Genomic DNA, 26,041 nt, shown 5'->3' on the forward strand with positions numbered 1-26,041 from the left:
CAATTGTATGTTATGTGTTATATGTGCTATGTGCTTTTCAGTATTATCATTCTGAGTTATTTTCTTGTGTTATTCGCTATGTTTATAGCAATTGTAATACCTTTGACCATGTGATCAGTGAAAGGACTTAGATTCACATTGGTACTGGTACGTAGCCTCTGGCCATGTAGAGCATGTCTCCGTAAGAGAATGACTTCTATTATATGGCATTGGCAAATGGTTAGACAGGACTATAAGCCTGAAATCTAACAAGATGTTAATTAGAAATTGCATGTCATCTATGCCATTTGGGCCATAGCTTTATTGATGTATATCAAGAATTGAAAAGAATATCTTTGAATAATGTCTTTGATTAATATGAACGCTTGTCACATGATCTCACATACATCTTGTTGTTCCTCTTTGCTTTGCCACATTGAACTATATATATATATATATATATATATATATATATATATATATATATATATATGGCATAACATTATATTGTATCTATTTTTGAACTCACTAAGCGTCACTGCTTACCCTATCAATGTTTAACAATTGCAGGTGATAAATAATTAGTATGTTTTCATACTATTGAGAGAGGTAGAATAGTTTGTAATAGTACTTTTGTACTACTTTTTATGTTTATATAAATTACAATATCCTAGGTAGTTATGTAATATATATAACATTTTGTAATAGAAGGTTTGTATCCAATAGTTTGTAATTCCTTTATATCAATGTAAAATATTGTTTTTATGAATATGCAAATAGCATGTTTTGGAGTAATGATAATGTGAAATATGAAAGTTTGGGTCTTTCAAAAATACGAAAGTTGGGGTCTTACAATATATATATATATATATATATATATATATATATATATATATATATATATATATATATATATATATATATATATATATATATATATATGGCAAAAAAAACTAATGTATACAAATCCAAGTTTGGTATTCAGAATAGGACTGGACAGAGATTGTAAACGACACTGCTAAAGTCTAATTCGGTCCAAAATCCGAAACTCGGTTTAATACCCGAAACCGGACCGAACCGAACCCGGACCGATACACCCAAAAATGGTACGGTTTTCAGGTAATTAATTCACGATTTTTGGTCTTCGGGCCGGTCTGGTATGAGTCCGGCCCATTGTTCATCTTATAGCTTGTTACTTGAAACATGAGAAATTGAAGAAGATGACCATGAACTCTGGTTTGCCTATATTGTTAGATAATTGAATTTGAATAGATTTCTTAATAATTTAAGACATGTGGACAAGTTATACATCATGTTTGATGTAACGATCCGAATTTCCTCCATTGATGATGTTAGTTTCTATAAATATTTAAGTAAACGATTTCAGTTTTATAATTATAAAATCGAAATTATATAAATAAAAATCATGTTAATTTATAATAAATTAGTTAATCATAATTAAAAGGTATAAAATTTAATTAAATAAATTTGTAGGAAAATAGGGTATATATAATTCATTAAAATGTATAAATATAGCCTATGAAAGTGATATTTTTGAAAGTAATAGAAGATGATGCTTTTGGGTTTTGAGGTTAAAGTGTTATTATGGAAAAACAATCCAACACAACACAATTATCTATTAAAAAATAATCCATTCATTCTAAAACTCAATTAAACATAATCTTTTACATCCATTAGCAATCTAATCAAACCTAATTTTATAATAAAAATATATTAAAAAATTATATCAATATTAGGCTTATTTTATAGAGAAAAACTAATTATATATTTTATTTAATTTTTTACTATAAATTGATTGTAGTTACTAATTAAATTAGTTTTAATTATAAAAAATGATTTATCACAACTAATAATTGATGGACACATTGCTTTATTTAAAGTTGAAAATGATGAGTTTTTGTGATCAATAGGGATAATCTAATGACCTATAGGGATAACCAATATATATATATATATATATATATATATATATATATATATATATATATATATATATAAACTAAGGGATGTTTAGATAGGAAAAAAAAAGATGTTTATTGCTTATTCCCACAATAAGTTAATTTGAGTGTTTTGATAAAATCCAACTTATTAAGCTAAATAAATTAATTTTAATAAGCATTCCTCTCCATGCTTATTACTTATTCCCACCACAAATAAGATATAAGCAATAATCTAAGAAGCTAATCCAAACGCCCCTAAAAAAACAAAAAAACAAAAGATAAAATATATTAAATAGTTTTGAAGACAAAAAAATAAATACATTGAGAAATTCTATATATTACAACAAGACTGAGAAAGGTACAGCACGTATTGTAATTCGACATTCATGATTGTACTCCAGTTTTAAGTGGAGGGTCACCTCTTCTCCTCTTCCTCTTCCTTTGTGTGTGAAAGAAGGGGGATTGGAGGGAAATGTTCTCCTTTTTTCACACCACCTTCAGCATTTCTATACCAATATATCATTCCCCACCCTTAAATATGTTATAATTATATATGCAATGCTATATTATTCCCCTTTTATTCACTTGGAATTTTCACAGGAGATTCTTATCAACAGACAACAGAGTAATGCTACAAAAAAAAAAAAAAGTAAAAACAATAAATATTTTTTCTCTCAACACTTGTGAATAGGGTTGTAAACATGATCCAGATTTAGGAAAATGGATACACCACAATATACCAAACCCACCAATGCACTCCACATGAGCAACCTGTGCATTACAGACACGCACATTAATCTGTTGTTTACTCCCTCTCATTATCTTTGATATATATATATATATATATATATATATATATATATATATATATATATATATATATATATATATATATATATATATACCCCTTACCCCATAGACATCTTTATCAAAAATTACCCCGTAGACATCTTTATTAAAAATTAACCTATAAGTAACTTCTTATAATTGGTGTTATCATCTTTTATTTACGAGAAGAGTCAACTCCAGCAATTTTAATAAAAAAATTATTTTTACATTATACCAATTAAAATTGGTCTTCTATGGTTTCTGATAATAAAAGATAAAATTTGTATAATTTTATTTTTATATTATATTAATTAGTTGTGAGATGTATATTAAATGAGTTTATTAAAAAAATATGAAGATCTATAAATTTAGAGAGTTTGAATTTATAAAGAATGAAAGCAATTATATTAAAATGTGATATTCGATTTGTTATTTTTAACTTTTTTTTTATTCGAAAAGAAAATTTAAAAAGAAAATCATATTAATTAGATTAAATTTAAAAATTTAGAAATTAAAAAGAAAATTATATTAATTAAACTGATATGTATTTGTTATTACATTTTATTTTAGGTAGATAGTATATAAAATTTAATTTTCTTTTAGAGTAAATTACACGAATGGTCCCTATGGTTTAGGATAATTTACGTGTTTGGTCCTTAACTTATTTTTTTAATTCGGAAGGTTCTTACTGTTTGTTTTTGTTACACGCTTGGTCCCTGTCTTACCTAAAAAAACTATTTTTCCCTTGATTTTTTATAATATTTAAATAAACACACCCCAAACCCAACCCCCATCACCTTACCTTACCTATCCCACAATTTTTTCCTATTTAAATAATAATCTTTTTAGGTAAAACAGGGACCAATCGCGTAACAAAAACAAACAATAGGGACCAAACGCGTAACAAAAACAACAGTAGGAACTTTCCGAGTTAAAAAAATAAATTAGGGACCAAACACGCAAATTAACCCAAACTAATTTACTCTTTCTTTTATAAAGATATACTGAAAACTAGTTGGCCTCTTGAGTCTCGGTTTCTGATAATAAAAGTTAAAATCGTAATGGAAAATCTACACAACACAAGACAAACTGGGGTTTGTTAACAAGAATCAAAAGGTAAGCATGTTCATGGAAAATCAGAAGCAAGATGGAAATTGAATATTTGTTGACTTTTATTATCAGAATGCAGAAACAATGGAATAGAATACAAATCCAACAAAAACTATAAACCCCGAGAAAAAAAAAAAAAAACAAATCCAACGTAATACAAGAAGAAGAAGAAGAAGAAGACGTAAGAAACAAATAAAAAAAACATTGGTCTGAGTCGGAGAAATGTACCGGCGGAGGGGAGGGGATAAAATGAGATTGACGGCGGCTAGTATCCGTAGAGATCGTATGGAGCCCATAGGGCATCTAAGGGACAGGGGTGTTTGGAATCGAGTCTTAGCCATGGCTTCCCACTCCCACTCCAATGAAGTAAGCTGACCGGACCAGGGTGCAGGTCACGGCAGGTACCCTTGACGTTATCCCCGCCCAAGCCGTGTTGGTTCCAGCCATGATCTATCGGAGCCACGTCTCCAGCAAAAACCAACAGGAACGGCGGCAACGATCCAAGCTCATATATCCGATGGTTCTTCTGGATCTCCATCCACCTCTCGATCCTTTTGGTGTAGCCGGAGTGCCTCCATTTACCCAGATCGATTACCATGACTCCCGTGTTAAAGTAACAAGGCTTCGGATTCCTGTCCTGGAAAATGCTAGCATACTGGCTGTTGGACCAGAAACCGGCGGTGAAATATTTTGTGAAGTTGGCGTGACAATATTCAGGTGCCCCGATGGTTTTCTCTCCTAAGCTTGTATTCCAAAGCTTCGACACGTCATCAACCACCACGACATCCGAGTCCAAATAGATCACCCTCCCAACACACGCCTCCAATATATCCGCCAAGTAATTCCTCGCGTAATTTAACGGCTGCTCCAACGCCTGCCTCACCGATGTTGAGATTAATTTCCGAACAATCTCCGGCTCAAAATAGTACACCTTAAACTTCAATTCCGGGAAAGTTGACCCAACTAGGGTTTTCAGACCCGTATCCGAAACCAAAAAGTGGAAGAAAATACTCTCCGGGCATGACGAGTGTTGCAATATCGAATGAACCGCAGCAATTGAACCTCTTAAATACTCGAAATCCAGAGTAATTGCAACGTGCACCAGAGACGGATCGCATACATTCCCTGATCCTTTCTTTGGTTCACATCCGGCGGCATTACGGAAAGTAGAAGCTCTACGAAAGGAGGATACGCTGCCTGGATTATGACCACCGGGGAGACGAATGGGTCCGTCAATATGAGTATGAGAAGATCTTATGGCTTCAGCAGGATGAAAAGATTGGAGACAAGGAGCTACAACAATCATGACCATTGTAGCGGATACAAAACCTGGAAATCTGATTATCCATTGCATCTTATAATTGTAAACCGCCCTTCTCCTGCTGCTTTTCAAACGCAAATCAACACGGTCTTGGTCTGTCGACAAATATGAAATTGAAGCAAAAAGGAACGCTATGGTTGTTCCGTCAGAACAGAAAAGTAATTGAATTGGGAATCAGGACTAATTTTTTTTATAAATCTGTACTTCAACCTTTACTATTAATCAGATGAAGATGCTGCCGTGGGAACGAAGCCAAGTTCTTCTGTTACATAGAAAAGGGTAATGGAAGAAAAAGGAGAATCCATCCATGAGAGAAAGAGAGGGTGACGACACTATGCGCCGACCAGTATAGGTGTCGGTGCTTTTATACACTGTTGTGCATCATCACTTTCCCCTCCTTTGTATCTTCTTCTTATCTCCTGGCCGACAAGGATTCCATCCCCCACTCTCCGCCGGAGCAGCGAAGTTGAGAATGAAGGACGAGAGAGAGAGAGAGAGAGAGAGAGAGAGAGAGAGAGAGAGAACAAGGAGGATGAGGAGGAGGAGGAAGGAGGAGAGGGGGGTGGTTGTTGTGGCTGGGTTTTTTAATTTCGGATTCTGGAGATTGTGCGGTGACATAGTGTTACTATGTTGTTGGAATCAAGATTTGTATACTCTCGTTTATGGAGAACTTTATATTTGTATTTTTTTTTTTTTTTTTTATCTCTTTGATTATCCGTTTTTTTTTTTTTTTTTAAATTTAAATTTAACTTAACAGAATATAAATTAAACGATAATTCGTATTTGTGGTAGGATCGTAAGATCTTAGGATTGAGATCCGATCCGATCCTACTTTTTTTTTTTCAAATGAATTTTTTTTGCTATTTTATGTTTTTTACCATGTACCAATTTGTATTGTAACTTATAACTAATATTTTGAAGTTTTTATAACTTTTGAACGGAAAATTGAATGTTTGAAATATTTTTCATGATTAAAAATTATAAATTAAAATGGTTTGATTCCTGATAAGAGGATAGAATGGTTTGATTAGAGTATGTTGGTTAGATTTTTCCTTTGTCTGAATGCTGCTTGCTTTGTGCTATGTTGGGCTCTTAGCAATGTGAGTTAGCTACTAAGTAAATATGCTAAGTTACATGTGACACATGTTGGATAATCTTAGAGTGATGAACTTGACCTTATTACACAACTCTCGTTTGAGTCTAACCGTTTTAGGGATAAGCCTTTTACTTGAATGATTATCTGATCACTGTTATATGTGGTTATATTCATGAGGTAGCTATTTGGCATTATTGGGAATCTTTTAGCAGCTAAGGATGGGGTGGGTTCAGGAACCTAGGAAAGACTAGGATATGCTTTAGTGGGTTAGTAGTGAGGTTTAGTGAGACTTGGGTGCATCAGTTAGAGGAAGTGACTTGGAGGATTCAGGAGGATTGTTAAGGAAAGTATGGATAGGTGTGGATGGTAGTATTGGGCCCGTACTACTAAAAGCACATGATCCATACTCGAACCGGTGCGAGTCTTGGAGAATCTGAGGATTTACGGGAAGGAGTTTGTGACCCTTTTTGGGGGCAGAGGATGTTCCAGCTATTGCAGCTCAGCCATTGGCAAGTGAGCTAGTGAGCATGACAGGGTGTCAGACCCTGGAGGATATGACTTCCAAAGTTCGAGGATGAGAGATCGATTTGGAGCACTTTGAGAAGAGTGGGTCATGCCAGGTAAATGTAGTAGAGGGTCCCGGGAAGAGACCCAAGACTTCTGATCATTGGGTGAAAGGCCACCAGGGTCGGAGTCAGTGCAACACGTGCAGGAAAGTGCACAAGGGAGTTTGACATTCCAGGGGTTTAGGCTGCTATTAGTGTGGCGGGGTTGGTCATGCCAGCATAAATTGTTCTCAGGGGGTAAGACCATTATGTTTTCACTACAATAAAGTGGGCCACAAGAAGGGCGACTGTCCGAAGAGGAGGGGAGAAGCAGTGAAGGCACCTTCTCTGGCTATTTTACAAATCTCTGATGGTCGAGAAGGTGGGGTAGGAGCCCCAACATATAGGATTTAGGCCCTGCAGTGTCATTCAGGAGAATTCAGAACTCCAGCAGGAAATGTTGCGGGTATGTAACCTTGCCTTGTTTCAGTTTTATCGACACATTATTGTGAGAATTTTGCTTTTGTTTGGAATATTGTATCGGATTGGGTAATTGTATCCCTGGTTTATTAATTTGCTCCGGTTGGGGTTGATCATCAAATATCTTCATATGCCAATTGCATACCATGAATTACTGAGTAGTTAGTAAAAGGTCGTTCCCCTTTTGTTGGATCGAGGTGTTCAGTGTTCTCTCAGTTCGTAGTGGAGATCGGTTAGAGGTACTATGTGGAAGGCTTGTGGTTAGTTTCATCAAGCTAGTCCACCCATATCGATGGGATATATTGGTTTTATCATCTGTTCCGGTATGATCGGCGGTGGCCAATGGGAGAACTTCTGGGTTATCGCACTAATGGCGTTAGGAGAGGAGCGGTAGCAGGAAGATACAAGTGTTAGACGCATATGTGTTTGATTATTGGATGTTCAAGAGAATTGTATTTTCGCATGGGCTATGTTCGGTTAGAGTTTAGTGGTGCTACTAGATTGGAAGTGGGAAAGAGGATTCGCCAAATAGGGTAAAGATTAAGACCTCCAGTTGTCAGCATGGGAGGTGGATTCAGGTGTCGGACCGGACCAGATTTCAAGAGTACACTTCAGGATTTCAGGGGATGGTCGATCTCATGGTTTGACTGGTAATTGATCGCTAGCATTGGTAACCATAGAGTGTCAACAGTTGATTATTAGAAACCAAGAAGGATTGTCAATCCTTTAATTCTTAAGTGCCGTGATGACTTAGTCGAATCTATGTGGAGGAGAATCAACCAGGTATTTAGGAGTAAAATGTAGCACCTGGTTCCCGATACGTACTCCTTGCTATTTACTTTCCTAAAATAATGCATTTTGCCTTGGACTCGTCAAGTTGATGGGCCAACTCGCCGAGTAGGAGTGTGACAAGGCACAGAAGTCGGACTTTGGAATCGGCGAATCGGTCCCCGGACTCGACGAGTAGGCCCTGGTTGGGCAAAAACCCTAATCCAGGTGTTTGCACCCTATTTAAACACTCTAACTTGGCCTCCTTTGTCCCTAACACTTCCAGAGAGCAGTAAAGCGAGATCCTAGCCCCCATATTGTTCTTGAGAGTGTTTTTGGCTTTGTGAAGAAGGTTTGGAACTTGGAAGAAGAAAGAGGTGGTTGAAGAGTGCAAGGAAAGGAGTAGATCCGAACTCTACTCAGGGAGAAGCTTCCATTCAGGTAGAAAAGTCCCTACCTTGATCTTTAGGTCATTAGTTACCATTTTTGTCCCAATTTGGTGGTTTTCAAGCCCTAAAACACCAAACTCCATGTGTTGTGCTAAATGATCCAAAAGGACTTCAGATCTAGGCTTATTGGATGAATTAGAAGCATAAAGCCTCTGTGGTTGAAGTGATTGAGGTCCCCATTGAGTGCATGACCTCATTAAGAGTTTGGTTTTGGCCCTATGAGCTTATAGGGCCATGAATGCATGTAAAGTTTGCAACTTTACGTGATAAGCATGCTCAAGGAACATGGATCTGTGGTTTTGAAGCGTTGCATGTCTCAGAATTGGCCTATATGGGAAATGGGTCATAGGGACTCGGCGAGTCCCTAGGAGGAACTCGGCGAGTCCCTAGGAGGAACTCGGCGAGTTGAATGAACAACTCGGCGAGTCCTATGAAGATTGCCTGGAACTCGGCGAGTTGTTCTTCAAACTCGGCGAGTCGGGTCGCGAGTCGGTTCAATCGTCCCAAGTAATGAGTTAAGGGTGATTCAGTGAGTGGGAAGGAGGTCTGGTCGGGTAAGGACTCGACGAGTCTATGCCATGACTCGACGAGTCCAGTCAAATGGACATTGAATTTGACTAAGGAGTTGACCTTGGACCAAAGGAGGGTCAGTCTTTTGACCTAAGGGTATTTATGTGTGTCTAACATATGTTTATGGTGTATAGCCGGAGGATTTGCAATCCAGCAGTCAGGCGCTCAGCAAGCAGATTTCAGCAGCTACTTTCGAGGTGAGTTACCTTCCAGTAGCGGTGGTTCTAAGGCCACAATGCCGGCCCACCAGTAGGAGACGGATGATAGATGATTGTCTTTGTGATATCGTCTAGGTTTGCTACTACCTGATATGTTATATGCTAGCATGATATGTTGTATGTGATAGTAGTAGAGTTCGGTTGTTAGGACCGAAGGGTAGTCAGACACACCAGATACGTCTGACAGTATGTGATGATATGTTTGCATGATGGCTTGTTATGTTATATGCGATAGAGGTAGTAGGAGGGGACCAGTCCCCAAGTTCGATTGTTAGGACCGAAGGGTAGTTCAGGCACCTCAGATATGTCTGATAATATGTTATGTATGATATATGTGATAGTAGCAGTAGGGGGTGAAATAGTCCCCGAGGATCGGTCGTTAGGGCCGATGGGTAGTCAGCACCCCAGAACGGCTTGACACGGGTAGTTTGGCACCCCAGAATGGCCGTACCGGGTAAGTCGGGCACCCCAGAATTGCCCGGCAATATGTATGATATGTGATTGTATGGTATGTGGTATGATGGGGGAACTCACTAAGCTTCGTGCTTATAGTTTTCAGTTTTGGTTTCAGGTACCTCTTCTTCGAAGGGGAAGGAGCTGGCGCGGTAGCAACACATCACACACACGCTTGTATTCCGCACTATGAGATCTTCCTGGGGATTTGTACTCTGACTTTGTTATGTTTTTATAAACTGGTTTCCAGACACGCACATATTTTATGAAATGATATGATCGTTGAATGTTTTAATTCTAATGTTTTGCTAAGTATGTGTCTTAAAAATGAAAAATTTGGATCGTATTTTTAGGATATTACACATAAATAGGTGTGAAAATTGGATGAGTTTTGCATCTCCGTCAGGGAGGAAGGTGGTCGAGTGACTGTCTAGGTTGAGGATTGGGTGAATTAGGAGTTTGAAAAACGTTCCAAAATTTGGTACACACGTTTTCCTTAGCATCAGATAGAAGGTTTCAGGGACCAGGCTAGAGCTCCAGTTAGTACTCGAGTTCGGTTGAGTGTTAGGTCGAGTGCGTGTTCGACCCGGTATGGAAAGTGTTGTAGGACTACGGGGATAGTCGTAGCATTCGCTAGCGGTTAGGTAGTATGGAAAGTTTTGTAAGACTACGGGAGTAGTTGTAGCTTTCACTAGCGGTCAGGTAGTATGGAGAGTGTTGTGAGACTGCGGGAGTAGCCGTAGCCTTCACTAGCGGTCAGGTAGTATGGCGAGTGTTGCAAGTCTGCGAGTTTAGTCGTAACATTCACGAGATTGGCAGATAGTGCTAGAGTGTTGTGAGACTGCGGGTGTAGCATTAGCATTCACTAGGTTGGTAGATAGCATGAACGTGTTGTTGGAAAGTGGAAAGAATAGTAGTAGCTCCCAGTTCGGGTGCAACAGCGAGGGCGTGGCAAATCCACGGACTGGATTACGGATTTCCCCAGATGAATTAGACCTTGTTGAGCCAGCGATACGACCATAGGAACACCACTATAATTGTGGGATTAAGGAAACAATGGACTGTATAAGGTCGTTTGTGGTACAAGGTTACATTTTAGTCATGTAGTAATCACTTTTAGCCATGGAATTGGTGACGTCAGGACTCGACGTATGGACCCGATCAGTTAGATCAAAAGGTCGTTAGAGCCACCGTAGCAAGATAACTAGTGGCAACTATTGACAGACAAGGATTTCGTTCGGAAGTAGTGTGGGGTGATTGCATGGGAGTCTTTTGGCTCCGCAATCGGGCTGAAATTCCAGGTATTTCAGATGACTGGTGAACGAATTGAGAACAAGAAGGTTGCGGTGAATTCTGGAAGGCAGTCATATGGAAGCATGCTGTTTCGAGTAGTTTTAGTGTTTCTGGTGGTATTAGTGTTTTAGGATTTCATATATGGATGGAGTAACTAATTTTTTGGGTTATGCTCAGTCACTCACATTGGGATTAAATAATCTTAGAGTAATAGATTTTACCATGTTGCACAGCTCTCGTCTGAGTCTAACCGTTGCGGGGATGGATCTTCTACTCGAAGGATTATCTGAGCCTTCTGCCAACTATAAAGGCTTTATAGTCGATTATGGTCAGTGATTTTGTTTCTAATGGTAGCATCGAGATAATCAAGGCAGAAAGTCTGCATTTGGTTGGTCATTTAAGGAAGATTAATTTTGATAAAGCTCAACATGGGTGGTCTGTCAGGGAGTCAGACCATCTTCAGTCTGCGGATTTCTAATTGAGTAAACGTGATTGCTGCAAGGAATTCATTCATCTTCGAGTTTTAGAACCCTGCGAGGTATGTTTTTAGTTGCCTTGGAAAGGATAAGGTATGCTTTGTGATTGTGGCCGTGTTGTGCAAGTTGTTTGGTGTGTCAGGAATGGTAAGGAATGATTTCATGGACAAAATCTAATTTAAGTGGGAGAGAGTTGTAACATTCTATCTATTAATAAACAAACAAATAAAGATTAATTAATGAATAGTGGTCCTAGAGTCCATAATATATATAGCGGGGTGATGGTTTTAGGGAGCCAAAAAATATAGTTTGGATTTTCAAGTGTTACATGTAAATTCTGGGATTTATTTTGTAAAGATTTTTAGAAGACATGGGGTGTTTGGTAAGTATTGGACTTATTATGAAAGGAAGACCCAATTTAGCTTCGTGTTGTTATGTATGTTACTATGGGGTATTTTTGGGAAACACACTAAGCTTTGTGCTTACAATTCTATGTTTATGGTTTCAGGTACTTCGTGTTGTTATGCATATTTACCACTGTTCTGCGTTTTATGATTTATTTTGTATTCCGATAATTATATATTTAACATCAGTGTTCCAGGAAATTCCCATTTTAGCATTGGTTCATAAAAAGTTTGAAAATTTGGTCCTTACACTGGGCTTACGAGTCAGTTATGTCGGGTGTAGGATTTTTCATGTGATCGTGAAATCTGTGACAACCCGAAGTTGTTCCATCGCCACAAACCGTTCCGTCCGTAAAACTCGTCTTAAGCGAATTATTCCGATTTCGTTTTTGGATTAGGTCAATTAAGTTAAGACTTTTATTTTGACCTTGTAAGTATCCAAACATGTTAGAAACACATGAAAACGTCCCAAACTAGTAATTAGAAAAATTTTAGTTTCGACCATATCGGGTGACAACAACTTAATCGGCTGCGACCAAAAGCTTCGGTTAACATCAGTATCGGGTAGAATTACACCATGTATCAAATCCAAACCATATTTAAAGTTGTTTAAGCCTCATTTGAAGCCTTTTCACTCTCTCTAACCTCTCTCCTCAATCCAAGATCTAGGTCAAAAAATCATTCATTTCAAGCTTCAAATCACCAAGGCAACTATCCTAGCTTCCGGTATAACATCCTTAGCCTTCATTTTCGTGTTCAAATCATGGAATAAGACCTTAAACATGTGTTTACGGCCCTGGAACACTCTTGGGCCGTGAACACATATAAAAGGGGTTTTTGAGCCTTAAAACCCTTCCAAACCACCATTGGAGCTTAGATATATGGCTTAAGGACTTATTGGATTGGACTTAGAACATCTTAAACTCGACATTTGGGGAGTAAACATGAGTTTACTGCCCAAGAACATGAATGGGCCATAAACTCCCTTTCATGGGTAGTAAACTCCTTTTTAGGTGTTAAAATGCCATTTACACACCTCACAAGCCTTGAACTAATAACTAGAAGCAACCACAATAGAATTAGAAGCCTTAAACTTGATGAAAACCCTTCCCTTAGGTGTTCACGGCTATAAAACCTCCAAGAATGGGTTCCTGGGCCGTAAACTCCTATAAATGGGGTAAATGGTGCCCTAAATTCACCCCTTGGCTTGTAAAAATGAGTTGAATCACATGTGATTAACCTATGACCTTCAAAGCACATAAGAATTGAGTGGGTGAGAGTTTACGACTGTAAACTCATAGTTTACTGCCGTAAACTCATCAAATGGTCCTTATGATTGATTTAAACCCTTTCAAATGCCCTAGAACCAAACCTAACATCACCCCTAAAATGATATAAGGCCATTTAGTACTTAAGAACACCACTCATGAGTTTACAGCCATTAACTCATGAGGATGTGGTTTTTAGGGGCGAAAAATCTTCTAAGAGTTTACTCTTGAAGAGTAAACTCCATATCCAAGCCAAATATGTCCATAAAAGTCACCCGGGTCCCTCCAAATAGTTAAAATGAAGTGTTTTCGCGACTAGAAGTGTATACCCTCAACTAATTAGTAATTTAAAGTCTAATTAGATACATTTGTGTATCATTTAATATTACATAGGAATCTCGCACGTTTTCAAGCCTCGATCCGACGTTTAGCATCCTAGTCAACACATTCCTCGTCCGGTGAGTTCATACCCCTACCATTTTTCAATGATTTTCACTGTTTTCAGGGGGGGGGGGGGGATACAAGCAAAGTACTAGGAATACTTGTACTCAAAACTTGTTTTTATAAGTATTGTGTTTCATATTACATATGCTTTTAACACTGACAATCATATCAGATAACCGTTTGAACTTGCAGATCACATTATCATATTATTTGTGAAAAATGTTATAAATTGTTGTATTTTATATTTTCACAAATGGTTTTCCACATTATAATAGTTAAAAACATAACCTTTGAACTTTGAACATGAAATTTAGTATATTGTTTTGTCCTCGGTAACACTCCACAGAGATACGCGAGTGGAGGATCATCTTTGTAGATAGAACTTAAACATGATATTCCACATTATTACTTGTAGATTTGTTATTCCTATAAAATGGAGAAATGTCCTCGGAGAACACTCCACAGAGATACGCGAGTGACGGATCGCCCCTGTAACCATAATATCTTAGATAGGGAGCGTGACTTGAGTGTATAGATCTATACGGGGTTGACTACCCCGCACCTGGCTGCTAGCTACAACCGAACCAAAAGGTTCAAGGGTGACACAAGTCATAAATGATACTGACCTTCCTTTGCCATATCTCGTCTATAGTATGGTTATAGAACTCGCAATTTGGATAACAGAGATTTATTTTTTAGTAATAATGGATATAGTAAATTAATAACCTTAAGAATTAGTTTACTATTTTGATAGTTTTAAACATCTTTTACATTAAATTTCGGGTTGGTAAACTAACACACACTTCACAAGGATAATCAGGTTTTCAGTATACATCTTTTACATTACATTTCGGATTGGTAACCAACTTTTAGGAAAATATAGGATTTTCCTGGGGTAATAACTATTCATAACCAGAATTGTGTAACATAACGGAAAACTAAACATTACTTTTAAGAAAATATGGGATTTTCTTGGATAACCACTTTTTCAAAAAACAAAAGGAATCTCGTTCATTTTTCATAAAACAAACCGCTTATGAACTCACCAGCTTTATGTTGATTTTTAAAATGCTTGTAGTCTCAGGTTCTCCTTAGACAGGTATCCCACGTTCTTTTGCAGAAGACGGAGCGTATGGAAGTCATGTCTCTCTTTTGTTTAAACTTATGTATCTATGAAACTTGTATTACTTTACTTTCAAACTGATGTAATGAAATCTATGCAATGCAATGTTTTGTGTTTACTTCGCTTACTATGTACATTGGTTATGAAATTCACATGAAGTGACCTCCGCCCCGGAACATTTCCGCCCTGGGTTTTGAGGTGTGACAAAATCTATCATATACACAGGACATACGTGTGTGTACGATGGGCATACACAAGTAGGGGACAAACCCTAATTTTTAGGGTTTGGACCTTATTTAATGAACCTTATGGACTCTAACCCTTCTTACCCCTCAGCCTCCATCTCTCTTAGCCACTATTTTGAACCCAAATCCTTGTGTGTGAAGTTTTGAAGCTTTAGAGAAACTTCTGGTGTTCTTGGTGGTGAAGGAAGACCCTAGGAGTTATGGTATTACTCTCAATCTTGTTAGATGCAGAATCTCCTCATCTTGGTGAATCTTCTGTAGGTATAAAGTTCATACATTGGATCTTTCCTTAATAGATATTGTTTAAGCTTAGTTCTGTGTTATTTTGGTCCCAGGACCTTGATCTTTGTGAGTATGGTATACTCTAGAGCTTCTAAGTTTTCCTTTCTGACGTTTTAGGGTGTGTTAGGTCGTAAAAATGCAAGCTTGGACCTTGATATTCTTCCATTCAAGAGTTATGGAGTCTTAGATAGCTAAAGGAGTTAGGGTTTTGGTGTTGGGCTCATTGAAGCCATGAAAAAGCATAAAGGTTGCAGGAGTTAGGGTTTTTGGATTTATACGTATTATTAGACTTGGATCTGAAATTTAGGCATTAGATCTTAAGGCATTAAGTCATCAAAACAGGGTTTGGGTTTCAGGTTTGTACATGGGGAGTACTCTGCCGTATGCTGAGCATAGCGGGCTGAGACCCTATAAATCCCATTCGCAAAGTCACACAGTATGCTGAGCATAGTGGGGAGTACTCTGCCGTATGCTGAGTATTTTGGGGAAGCTTACTATGCGTTATGCTTACAAATGTGTTTTGGTTTCAGGTACTTCTGGTACAAAAGGGAAAATCCCGGGTTGATGGCACAACATCATCCCCCTTATGATTTCCACATTTTATGATATCTGTTACTCTGATATTTGTGATAATTTGTATTTTGGATATTTTTTAGACATGTGTTGTATGGATTGCTGAATTAAAAAATGAAAATTTTACTTATGGTTTTTGGGTCATTACAAGTTGGTATCAGAGCCTTGGTTTGAGGGATTCGAGCACACTTTCAGGTGTGTCAGAACTCAAACTAAGGAAATGATAATCTTTTCAAAAGAAATTTTTAATTTCTAAAAATATTTCACCAAATAAAAAGGGGTGCGATGCGTTCAATAAGCCGAGGTCATGTAAGTAATTCCCAAAATACGCATACTTATGTGTTAGGATTGGCGTATCTGGTATCTGAATTTGATGCTAGCATAGGAATAAGGATACCCTTAGGAGGCATATGATACAGTTGCATAACTTGTGTGAGGATGTCATGTATTGATAGGAATCAATATCAGCTTAGTTAATTGGTAAGTGTATGCTTTTAAAGATTTATACTTTTAGGATCATATAGCCCTAGAATGATCGATTTAGCATCATTTCCTGTTCCTGTTGGTTTTGGACTTAGAATAGAATCATCATTTAACACTTTATGTGATCCCATTTTGTGTATAGCTTGCATGCATAATGTAACATAAAGTGTCAATTTAGAATCCTTGTATGGTAGAGTCGGTCAGAATGAGAATTCATAGGAGACCCAGGGTAATGTTATACTATAATGAATGTTGTTTAGCATATGACTAGTGTATAGGTGTAGTGTGGTGACTTAGAGGAATCAGGACGACTCTTGAGGAAGGTACAAATAGCTGTGGAAGGTAGTATTAGGCCCGTAGTATTAGAAGCACAAGACCTATACTCATGATTTCCGCATTTTATGATCTCTGTTACTTTGATATTTGTGATAAGTTATATTTTGAATATTTTCGAGATATTTGTTTTTTGTACTGATGAACTAGAAATAAAATTTGTACTTACGGTTTTTGGGTCGTTACAATATGATATGTTTTATACTATGTTGGAATTTTCTCAATGAGTGAATGTATTTTTGACTAATTGAAAGAAAAAATTTCACTTCAAAATTTTGGGACGTTACAGGTTGCTATCAGATCCTTGGTTTGAGGGAATCAGATACACACTCGGCTATGTTTGAAATCAAACTAAGGAATTGGTAAATTTTTCTAAAGAAAACAAATTTTCAAAAAATATTTCTGAAAAGAAAAGGGGTGTGATGCGTGTAATTGGCCGAGCTCAATTAATGATTTCCCAAAATACCCACACATGTGTTATGATATTTTAATGATAACAGTTTATGAGGATTGCATGCTACATTAGGGCTAAGGATCTGCTCAAGATTGCAAGATAGGATGTTCGAAAAGCAGACTTTATATGCATGATGATTGAGCATGTAGAACTGCATGCTAATATGGGTATCAAATTAGGTGCTAGAATTCTTTCTCTGATCAGTTTTAATTTCTCGGCTTCCTGATGGACAATCTCAGGCCACATAAATTGATTCTCTCTAACTTCAAGCCAAAAAGATGGCGTACGACATTTTTGCCCGTACAACACATGTTAAGGTGCCATCTTAATTCTCAAATGGTTACTAATGTCGTAGGAAAATTCGAACAATGGTAGATGCTCATCCCAGTTACCCACATATTTTTGAAGTACAAGCTCGCAACATATCCTCTAATGTTTGAATTGTTCTTTCACTTTGGCCATCTGTCTATAGATGATATGCTATACTCAAACACAATTATGTACCCATCTCTTTGTGTAACCCCTTCTAAACCTAGAAGTGAAATGACTATCTCGTTCTAAAACAACTGTCAAGGGAACAACATGATCTTTCACTATGTCTTTCACGTAAACTTTTGTGAGCTTTTCCATAGATAATTTCCCATTGGCTGCTGTGAATTATGCACTCTTTGTTAATCGGTCTACAATCACCCAAATCATGTGGTGACCTTATTTCGTTCTGGGTAATTTGGTCGCAAAGTCCATGGTAATGTCCTCCAACTTACCTATGGGTACTGGTAATGGTCCCAAATTCCCATATCGTTTTTGATGTTGAGTATTAATTCTTGTACATGTCACACATTCAACTACATACTTAGCAATATCGAGCTTCATTGCCGACCATATGTAATATGGTTTCAGATCCATATACATATCAGTGCTGCCTTCCATTAGAAGATCCCTTATTCCATTAGAAGATCCCTTATTCCACCCATCTTGGGCATCCATATTCTATTCTAGAATACCTTCAACCCATGGTTGTTCGTTCCAAACAAACGTCTTGGCCAAACATTCATTCTTTTTTTTTTTATCTCCTTCTAAAGCATCATTTTGAGCTTTTCCTGATACTTTCCACAATCGTCGAGACAATTTCAATACATAACACTCTTGGCCTTTTCCTCTCAAGGTTTACCTTTCTACTTAAATCATCTACTATGTTATTCGCTTTACCAGGATGGTAAAATATTTCAAAGTTATAGTCCTTGAGTAATTCTAGCCAGCGTTTTGTCTTATGTTCAAATCCTTCAAATAGATACTGAAGACTCTTATGATCAGTGAAAATTTTACACTTCGTTCCGTAAAGATAATGTCTCCATATCTTTAGCGCAAAAACCACCACTGCCCAGTCTAAATCATGAGTGTGATAGTTTTGATCATGGATCTTTAGTTGTTAGGATGCTGTAACGCCCGTAGATCAGGGCTAGTCAATTTAGAGACAATGAGCATCAAAAATGACTTTTACATGGAAGATTATTTAGAAGTATTAATCTTAAATAAGTTGTAGTATATGTCACAAGGTTTCCGTGCATATAAAGAATGCCGAAATCCGAGTTATAACGAAGAAGTTATGACCTGTCGAAGTTTCGCGACCGAACCGACATGACACAACGCGATGTAAATAGTGAATTTATGATAGAGCGATATCTGGATTTAGCGATCTGAACAAAAGTCGTAGAATACATTAAACCAAGAGCGTGCATGAAAAGAACGCCCAAATCTGACTTCGTATGAGGAAGTTACGATTTTTCGAAGTTTCGGCTTAACAGTGTACAACCTGAAGTTCGAATATGAGATCGAGTGATATTTAGCCAAAACAATCTAAATGAGAATTGAATATCTCATCGATTTTAGTCCAACGGTGAAAAGACAGACGAAAACGGACGACAGATGAAGAAGTTACGAGTTTATAACAAACTTTTCCTCTGCTGACCTACTAAAAATAATATAATAAAAATAAATTCAAATTTAGCTAACGAAGTCTAAATGAAAGTTGTAGATCTTATTTTTACCTACACGTCGATATAAAGAACATCAAAAACGGAGTTTGTATGTGAAAATTATGAATTTATGAAGTTTGGGGTGCGAAACCCCAAAATTGTTAGAGTTCACGACGTGAATACAGTGTTCACGACGTGAACTCGGTATTTATGACTTCTGGAGCCTGACAGACACAAGTTTTGATGACGCAACTGATGACTGTTGAACTCACGATGTGAATATTTGAGATTCACGATGTGAATCCAGAAAAATGGCCCTATAAATAGAATTCAAGGGGCAACCGAGTTTGGTTGCTCAATCTCTTCTCTCCCACTCCCAGTAACCCATCTAAGCCCTATTTTATACCCTCGAAGCCCAGGTATAATCCCGAGACCTGAAGCAAGTCCGAAGCCCGAAGATCCCTAGAAGATAAGAGTTTCCGAGCCGAAGCTTTGCCTGCGAGAAGCCCGGTATGTGAAGATCTTCTAGTTTTACCGAAGAATACTACTTTATGAGCCGTAGTGCTATTCGAGAATCGTCTAATCAAGTGAGTGTGTAGTTACTTTCTTCTAAACACATATATATGAAGTATTTTCTATGAAATACGTGTTATGTGTTTATATATTGTTTGTTTATTTGAGATGGATGTTGGATGAATGTTTTATATAGGATTGTATATGATTTAAAGTATATATGTAATTTATATCTACAAATATTTGGGTAGAACATGGGTAGATGGAATAGTTGGTGTGTGATGAGAGATGGTATGAGTAAACCCTGGTGACTATGAGACGTAGTGCCTATTAGATAAACCCTGGCGACGATGTGACTTCGTGCCTGTTAAAGTGAACCTTGGTGACTATGGAGTTAGCTCCTGTTAAAGTGAACCTTGGTGACTATGGAGTTAGCGCTTGTTAGGTGAACCTTGGTGACTATGGAGTTAGCACCTGATAGCTATGGATTTAGTACCTGATAAATAAACTTTGGCAGCAATGGACTGCGTGGCAATTCCTTAGGTAAATCCTTAGGAACGAATGAATAAAGGATACTTGATTCTTAGGGTAAAACCTTAAGAAATAAAGAAGATAATGGGGATGGGTAATTGGGTTGATTGTTTGATGATTAAATATAATAATTATATTATTGTGGGTTGAAAACCCTATATGCTCACCAAGCTCCCATGCATGACCCACTCAATTTTCTTTGCATTACAGGTAATGACACAAGAGTATGAGTTGGTGGACTTGACGAGAGATTTTGGATTATAGATCAGTACTTCAGTAGTTATAAATAACTGTTGTAAGGTCTATTTTATATTGTTTATGCTTTTGGTATGTATCGGAACATGATATCCTGAGATTTTGTTATTTAATGAAAATACATTTCGTTAAAGAAATGCTTTGATAAATTCTTATCACATTTTGTTTTGGGAACAAATTCCGCAACTGTTTTCTGTAAACGATTACTCTGATTTTAAAACAAAGCATAAACAAATCGGTCTTTTTTGGCCGTGAAAATGGGGATGTCACAAATGCATATGCTATTACCCTAACTCCATAGTCACAGATGCAAAGCATAAACAAATCGGTCTAGATGCATCATTGTAAATTGTGAAGTCTGCAACTCCATTAGCTAGAGAAAGGAGTGGTGCTTCATACAATTGCTTCTTTTATTTCTCAAAAGCTTCTTCATACTTTAGGTGGCCCTTTTGTGGATCATGGCTGTCAATGGAGCGGCTATTGAAGAAAAGCCTTGGATAAACCTTCGATAATATTCAGCTTATCCCAACCGACTACGAATTTTTGTGGGACTTTTTGGTCTTTTCCTCTTTAACACCACTTTAATATTTGATGGATCAACCGTTATACCTTCTTGGGTAACCACATGAACCAAGAGTTACACCTCTTGGATCCAAAAATCACATTTGGAGAACTTTGCATATATGTTTTCTTTGCTCATAACTTCTATTACTTCATGGAAATGTTGCGCTAACAAATATGGTGCTTTTGTTATTGGTGTTGTTCCTGGCAACAAGTCTATTCGGAACTCTACTTGTCTATCAGGGGGCAGTCTAAGAAGATCTTCGGGAAATACTTCAAGAAATTCACACACCACTGGTGTTCTTTGCATCTCGTTTTTCTCCTTCTTTGCATTGATCCCAAATGATAAATATAATATACATCCCTTTTCCAAACACTTCTTGGATTTCTTCATAAAGATGATTCCAAAATTCAGTTGGCGTTTGTCCTCGTACACCATAAATGGTTCTCTTCCAGGAGGGTTTATCTTTTCTATATTCTTTCTACACTTTATATCCGCATCATTTGCTCTTAGCCAATCCATTCCTAGTACTACATCGAAACCATTTAAATCAATGGGGAATAGTTCCTCATCAAATTTATTCTCGTTCAAGTCAATGACATTGTTCCTCATGCAGTCACTAACATGTACAATTATACCACTAGCAACTTCTACTAGTAAGGAATTTTATATTTTGTGTATAAGTAATGCAAGTTTTCTACCAAATTTATGAGAAATAAATGAGTAATTTGCTCCAGAATCATAAAAAATATTGGCTGGAAAATCATTTGCTAGAAATGTACCTTAGATGACATTTTCTTCTTCCTTTGTTGCCTCAAGGGTCATCTGAAATGTTCTTGCCTTTGGTTTCATTGGCATTTAGTTTTTCAGCTTCCACCTTCTTTGGGCAGTCCTTCACAATATACCCATCCTCTTTGCAGCCCTAACACACCCTTGTTGAACGTATATCCATTAGAATAGTGACTAGTTCTCCCAGACTTATAGCAGATCACTTCTTCGCTACATCTCCCAAAGTGTTTCTTCTCGCACTTCTCGCATCACTTTGACTCATTGTTACCCCTATAAAATTGGGGTTTGACTTCAAAAACCTACTCTTTTTGACCTTGACGATCCATCAAACTTCCTCTATTCTCCCGATTCAGATCCCTCTAGACCCTTCTTCCTTATCTGGGTCTCTACATTCATAGTTGCCCTGATGTCTACTTTCAGAATGGTTGCTAGCTTTATTGTTGGACCAAAATCTGTTGGTATTCCATTAGAAAACTTATGTACTTTGGAATGTTTGGTGAGAACCAAGTAGGGAAGTAACTTCATCTTCTTAGTATAAGCTACAACATACTCGTTGACACTCATTTTCTCCCTATTCGGATTCTAGAATTCATTGTTGATCCCCAGAAGGCCTCTCTCAGAGCAGTACTGTCCTCGAAATTGCTCAATGAATTTCTCCCATGATATCTTCCCTACTTCTCTCTTTGGCATGTAATCAACCAACAGTTTCCACCAGCTCGACACTCCAGCCTTTAATTGTATGGAAATGAAGATTGTGTTCTTCCTATCGATATAGTCACAATTCTTAAACACTATCTCCATTTCATAAATCCAGTCCATAACTTCCACTGGTGTTTGGCATCCAAAAAGATATGGTGGTTTGGATGCCATGAAGTCCTAGTACTTTCATTCATTTCATTCGATCCCTTCATCAAGGTTGTTCCTCCTAATCATTCGTGGTTCATGTTGGTCTACAATCCTTTTTTAGCTTCCTTCTTCGGACTTTCCATCATTTAACACTGTTTCAACAACAAGTGCAATGATTTGTCTCTTATTGCCCTAGAGAAATTGCCTAGTTTCCTCCATTTGTTCAGCTGGCATTGCCCAAATCATTGCTTAAATTCCTACCATCGTGATCGGTTCAACTGCTGGAACGACTTCTGGGCCACATCCAATTACACGAGGTTATGACTATCGGTTTCCATTACAATTTCCTAATTCACTACATGTTCTCACCATGATGTTCTATACACGAAAATAGTCAGTATACTGAGATGTGAGTTGTGACATCCCCATTTTCACGGCCAAAAAAGACCGATTTTATTTATTTATGCTTTATAAAAATCAGAGTCAAGGTTGTAGAACTCGCTACTCGGTACGTGCTCGTCCGACTGGGGAGTAGCGAGTACTCGGATTCAGTAATTCATTTAGAAATATTTTTTGGAAAATTATATATGTCAAAATCATAAGTTAAAATCATAATTTGATTGAAATATATAACCAAAATTAGATACATGTGAATACATAAAAACTGAAATACACATAATTATCTCACTATGTGGATAATTACTGACAATTTAAGATATATATATGTAGTAATAATCACATGTTTGTGTTACATAAAAAATCATTAAGTGAATTATGCATATTAATCTTGAAATTCTTGATTTTTTTCTCTTTTTATGACAATTTTGACCGTTTGCCCGAGTTGGTCGAGTTTGACCGAGTAGGCCTGATTTTGACCAAGTTTGTCTGATTGTTTACTGTGTTTGACTGATTTTTGGCCGATTTTGACTAAATCCGAGTTTTTTGGCCGAGTTGACATTACTCGCTTCGGTGGAGGGCCGATTCCGAGTAATCGGCCAAGTAGGCTGAGTTTTGCAACACTGATCAGAGTACCTCTTTTAATAAAAATGTTGCGGAATTTGATCTCAGAAAACATGATAAATACGTTATCAAATCATTTATGAAGAAATGTATTTTTATTCATTTTAAACCTTTCGGATGTCATCGTCAATACAGAAACATAAGCCTAAATAAAACTTACATTTATTTAAACTAGTGATCTATGTCTCTTTAATTTCTCAGTGTAATGTAACTTCATATCGACACATGTGATACAAATAAGTTTAGTGGGTCATGTTGTGAAACCTGGTGAGTGCATAGGGATTTCAATCCCACAATGTTATATCATCTATACAGCTTAGAACTGACAATATATACAATTTCATCATATATATATATATATATATATATATATATATATATATATATATATATATATATATATATATATATATATATATATAAGCAACTCTTACCCCATTGTGTTAATCCTCACAACGAGACTATCCAATACTCTCAGACCTTAAAATCTACCTCTTACTTAATCCATACTCTCGGATCTAATCCATGCTCTTGGATCAATAATTGTGCCCATTCCATACTCTCGGATTAGGGATAAGTGTCTATGTGTCAATCCATTCTCCCGGACTAACGACGAATGACTATGTCCTATCCATACTCCCGGACTGAGGAAGACTGTCTATGTCTTAATCCATACCCCGGACTAAGGACAACTGAGTATGTATTAATCTATACTCCCGGATTAATAATAGTTGACTATGTCTAATCAATACTCTCGGACTAGGGACAATGACTATGTCTAATCCATGCTCCTGGATCAATGACATATATTAAAGTTCTATTCTCTTAGTATAACTCACTCGTACCTATAAGAAAATACTACCCAATATTCCTCATAATTAATTTAGGTTTACTCTTTATCTTAAATCATCTTATATAATCAGGTATGTTCTTTAACACGTATTTCAGGCAACATCAATTAACTCGCACATAAACATATAATTAATACTTCAATTAATACTTGTATTAAAATAATGTTCATGAAAGGGACTATGCACTCACCTGATAAGGTGGTGACCCTGTACTCGGACAACACTTCGTTCACTTAAAACAATTTCCTTCGAAAAAACCTGGTAACATTACCACTAGAGTTTAGTCTAATGTTCGACGAGACTAATTAATAGTCTAACTATTATTACTATGATATAAGCGTGGACACAGAACACCGGGGGGGGGGGGGCAGGATCATTTTGGCATGAACCACTTTTGAAATCTAGCAACCCAAGCGACCCTCCAAACCAGAATCCCCGTACTGCGATTGGTTAAAACAATATTATAACGACACTTATATAACTCATAATAATAGCCCAAATATTTATTATAAGGTCCTAATAACATTACTATATTTAAATAAAAATGTAACACCCAAAGTTTGGAAAGCCAAGAAAAGAAAGAAAACCCCAATTTAAGGGGAGACTCGGTGAGTCCGAGCGGGATCTGGGTCGAGGAGTAAGCGACCGACTCGGCGAGTCTGGTCTGAGCGAGGAAAAACCTAAATCCGGGATTTGGAGCCTATTTAAACGTCTCATCTCTCCCCTAGGGTTCCTTTACTGCCTCTCTAACACAGAACACTAAACCCTAGCCGCCATAATCGTTTTGGAGCAAGATCTACCCTTGGTGAAGCTTTTTGGAGCTTGAGAGAGAAGATAGTCATAGTGGAGCAAGAAGGGGGCCTTGGATCCAGAGTTGGTGGAACATTTCTGAGCATTTAAAGGTAATAAATCGTTACCTTCCCTCTTTTGCTTAATAGATCAACCTTGGCTATGAGATGTGGGGCTTTTATGCCATGCTTTAGAACTATTTCGAGTTAGAAGCCCAAATCTGAAGTTGCTACTTCAGATCTGAGTGTATCTTGGCCTGGAAAGTCATAAAGCATCTGTTCTTGGGTTGATAGTGAAGCCTCTTTGTCTTAAACCCTAGTTAGGATTGTTTTAAGCCTAGATCTCTTTATCTACACGTAAAGTTTGCCACTTTACGTGAGGGATAAGCCTTAGAAGTATGGATCTATGAGTTAGAAGCCCTGTTTGGCTCGAAAAGCCAATGCATGGTTTAAGGACTGAATAGACTCGGCGAGTCCTTTGAGTGGACTCGGCGAGTAGTACGAAGATGGAGGCGAACTCGACGAGTTGGATGAACAACTCGGCGAGTCTGTTGAAGATTGCCTTGGACTCGACGAGTCTGTTCTTGGACACGACGAGTCAAGTAGCGAAACCCCAAACCCTTCGAGTAAAGGCTCAGATTAGTGAGTTGAGTGGGGACTCAATGAGTTGGACAGGACAGAACTCAAAAATCAGTGAACTCGGCGAGTCAGTAGGTTGACTCGGTGAGTAGGGTCAACATGGAAGGTTGACTTT

The 26,041-nt window shown here is 37.3% G+C and overlaps 1 protein-coding gene across 2 annotated transcripts; it reads right to left on the bottom strand.

The window, feature by feature from the left end:
- Positions 1 to 2,201: 2,201 nt before the first annotated feature.
- LOC145014939 (putative galacturonosyltransferase-like 7) lies at positions 2,202 to 5,835 on the bottom strand. Of its 2 annotated transcripts, none has more exons than XM_078973387.1 (2): positions 4,107 to 5,835; positions 2,202 to 2,571 (listed from the first exon to the last, which is right to left on the bottom strand). In XM_078973387.1, the coding sequence occupies exon 1, from the start codon at positions 5,230 to 5,232 to the stop codon at positions 4,144 to 4,146; it is 1,089 nt and encodes a 362-aa protein (XP_078829513.1). In that variant the 5' UTR covers positions 5,233 to 5,835; the 3' UTR covers positions 2,202 to 2,571; positions 4,107 to 4,143. The 2 variants fall into 2 exon arrangements, with proteins under 2 accessions (XP_078829513.1, XP_078829512.1); XM_078973386.1 differs by lacking the exon at positions 2,202 to 2,571 and adding an exon at positions 2,581 to 2,711.
- Positions 5,836 to 26,041: the final 20,206 nt, after the last annotated feature.

The sequence above is a fragment of the Lactuca saligna genome, chromosome 9 (assembly GCF_052625555.1).
Source record: "Lactuca saligna cultivar CGN05327 chromosome 9, ASM5262555v1, whole genome shotgun sequence".
NCBI lineage: Eukaryota > Viridiplantae > Streptophyta > Magnoliopsida > Asterales > Asteraceae > Lactuca > Lactuca saligna.

Coding starts and splice junctions, on each gene's coding strand:
- LOC145014939 (XM_078973387.1), bottom strand. CDS start 5,232: ATGCAATGGATAATCAGATTTCCAGGTTTTGTATCCGCTACAATGGTC.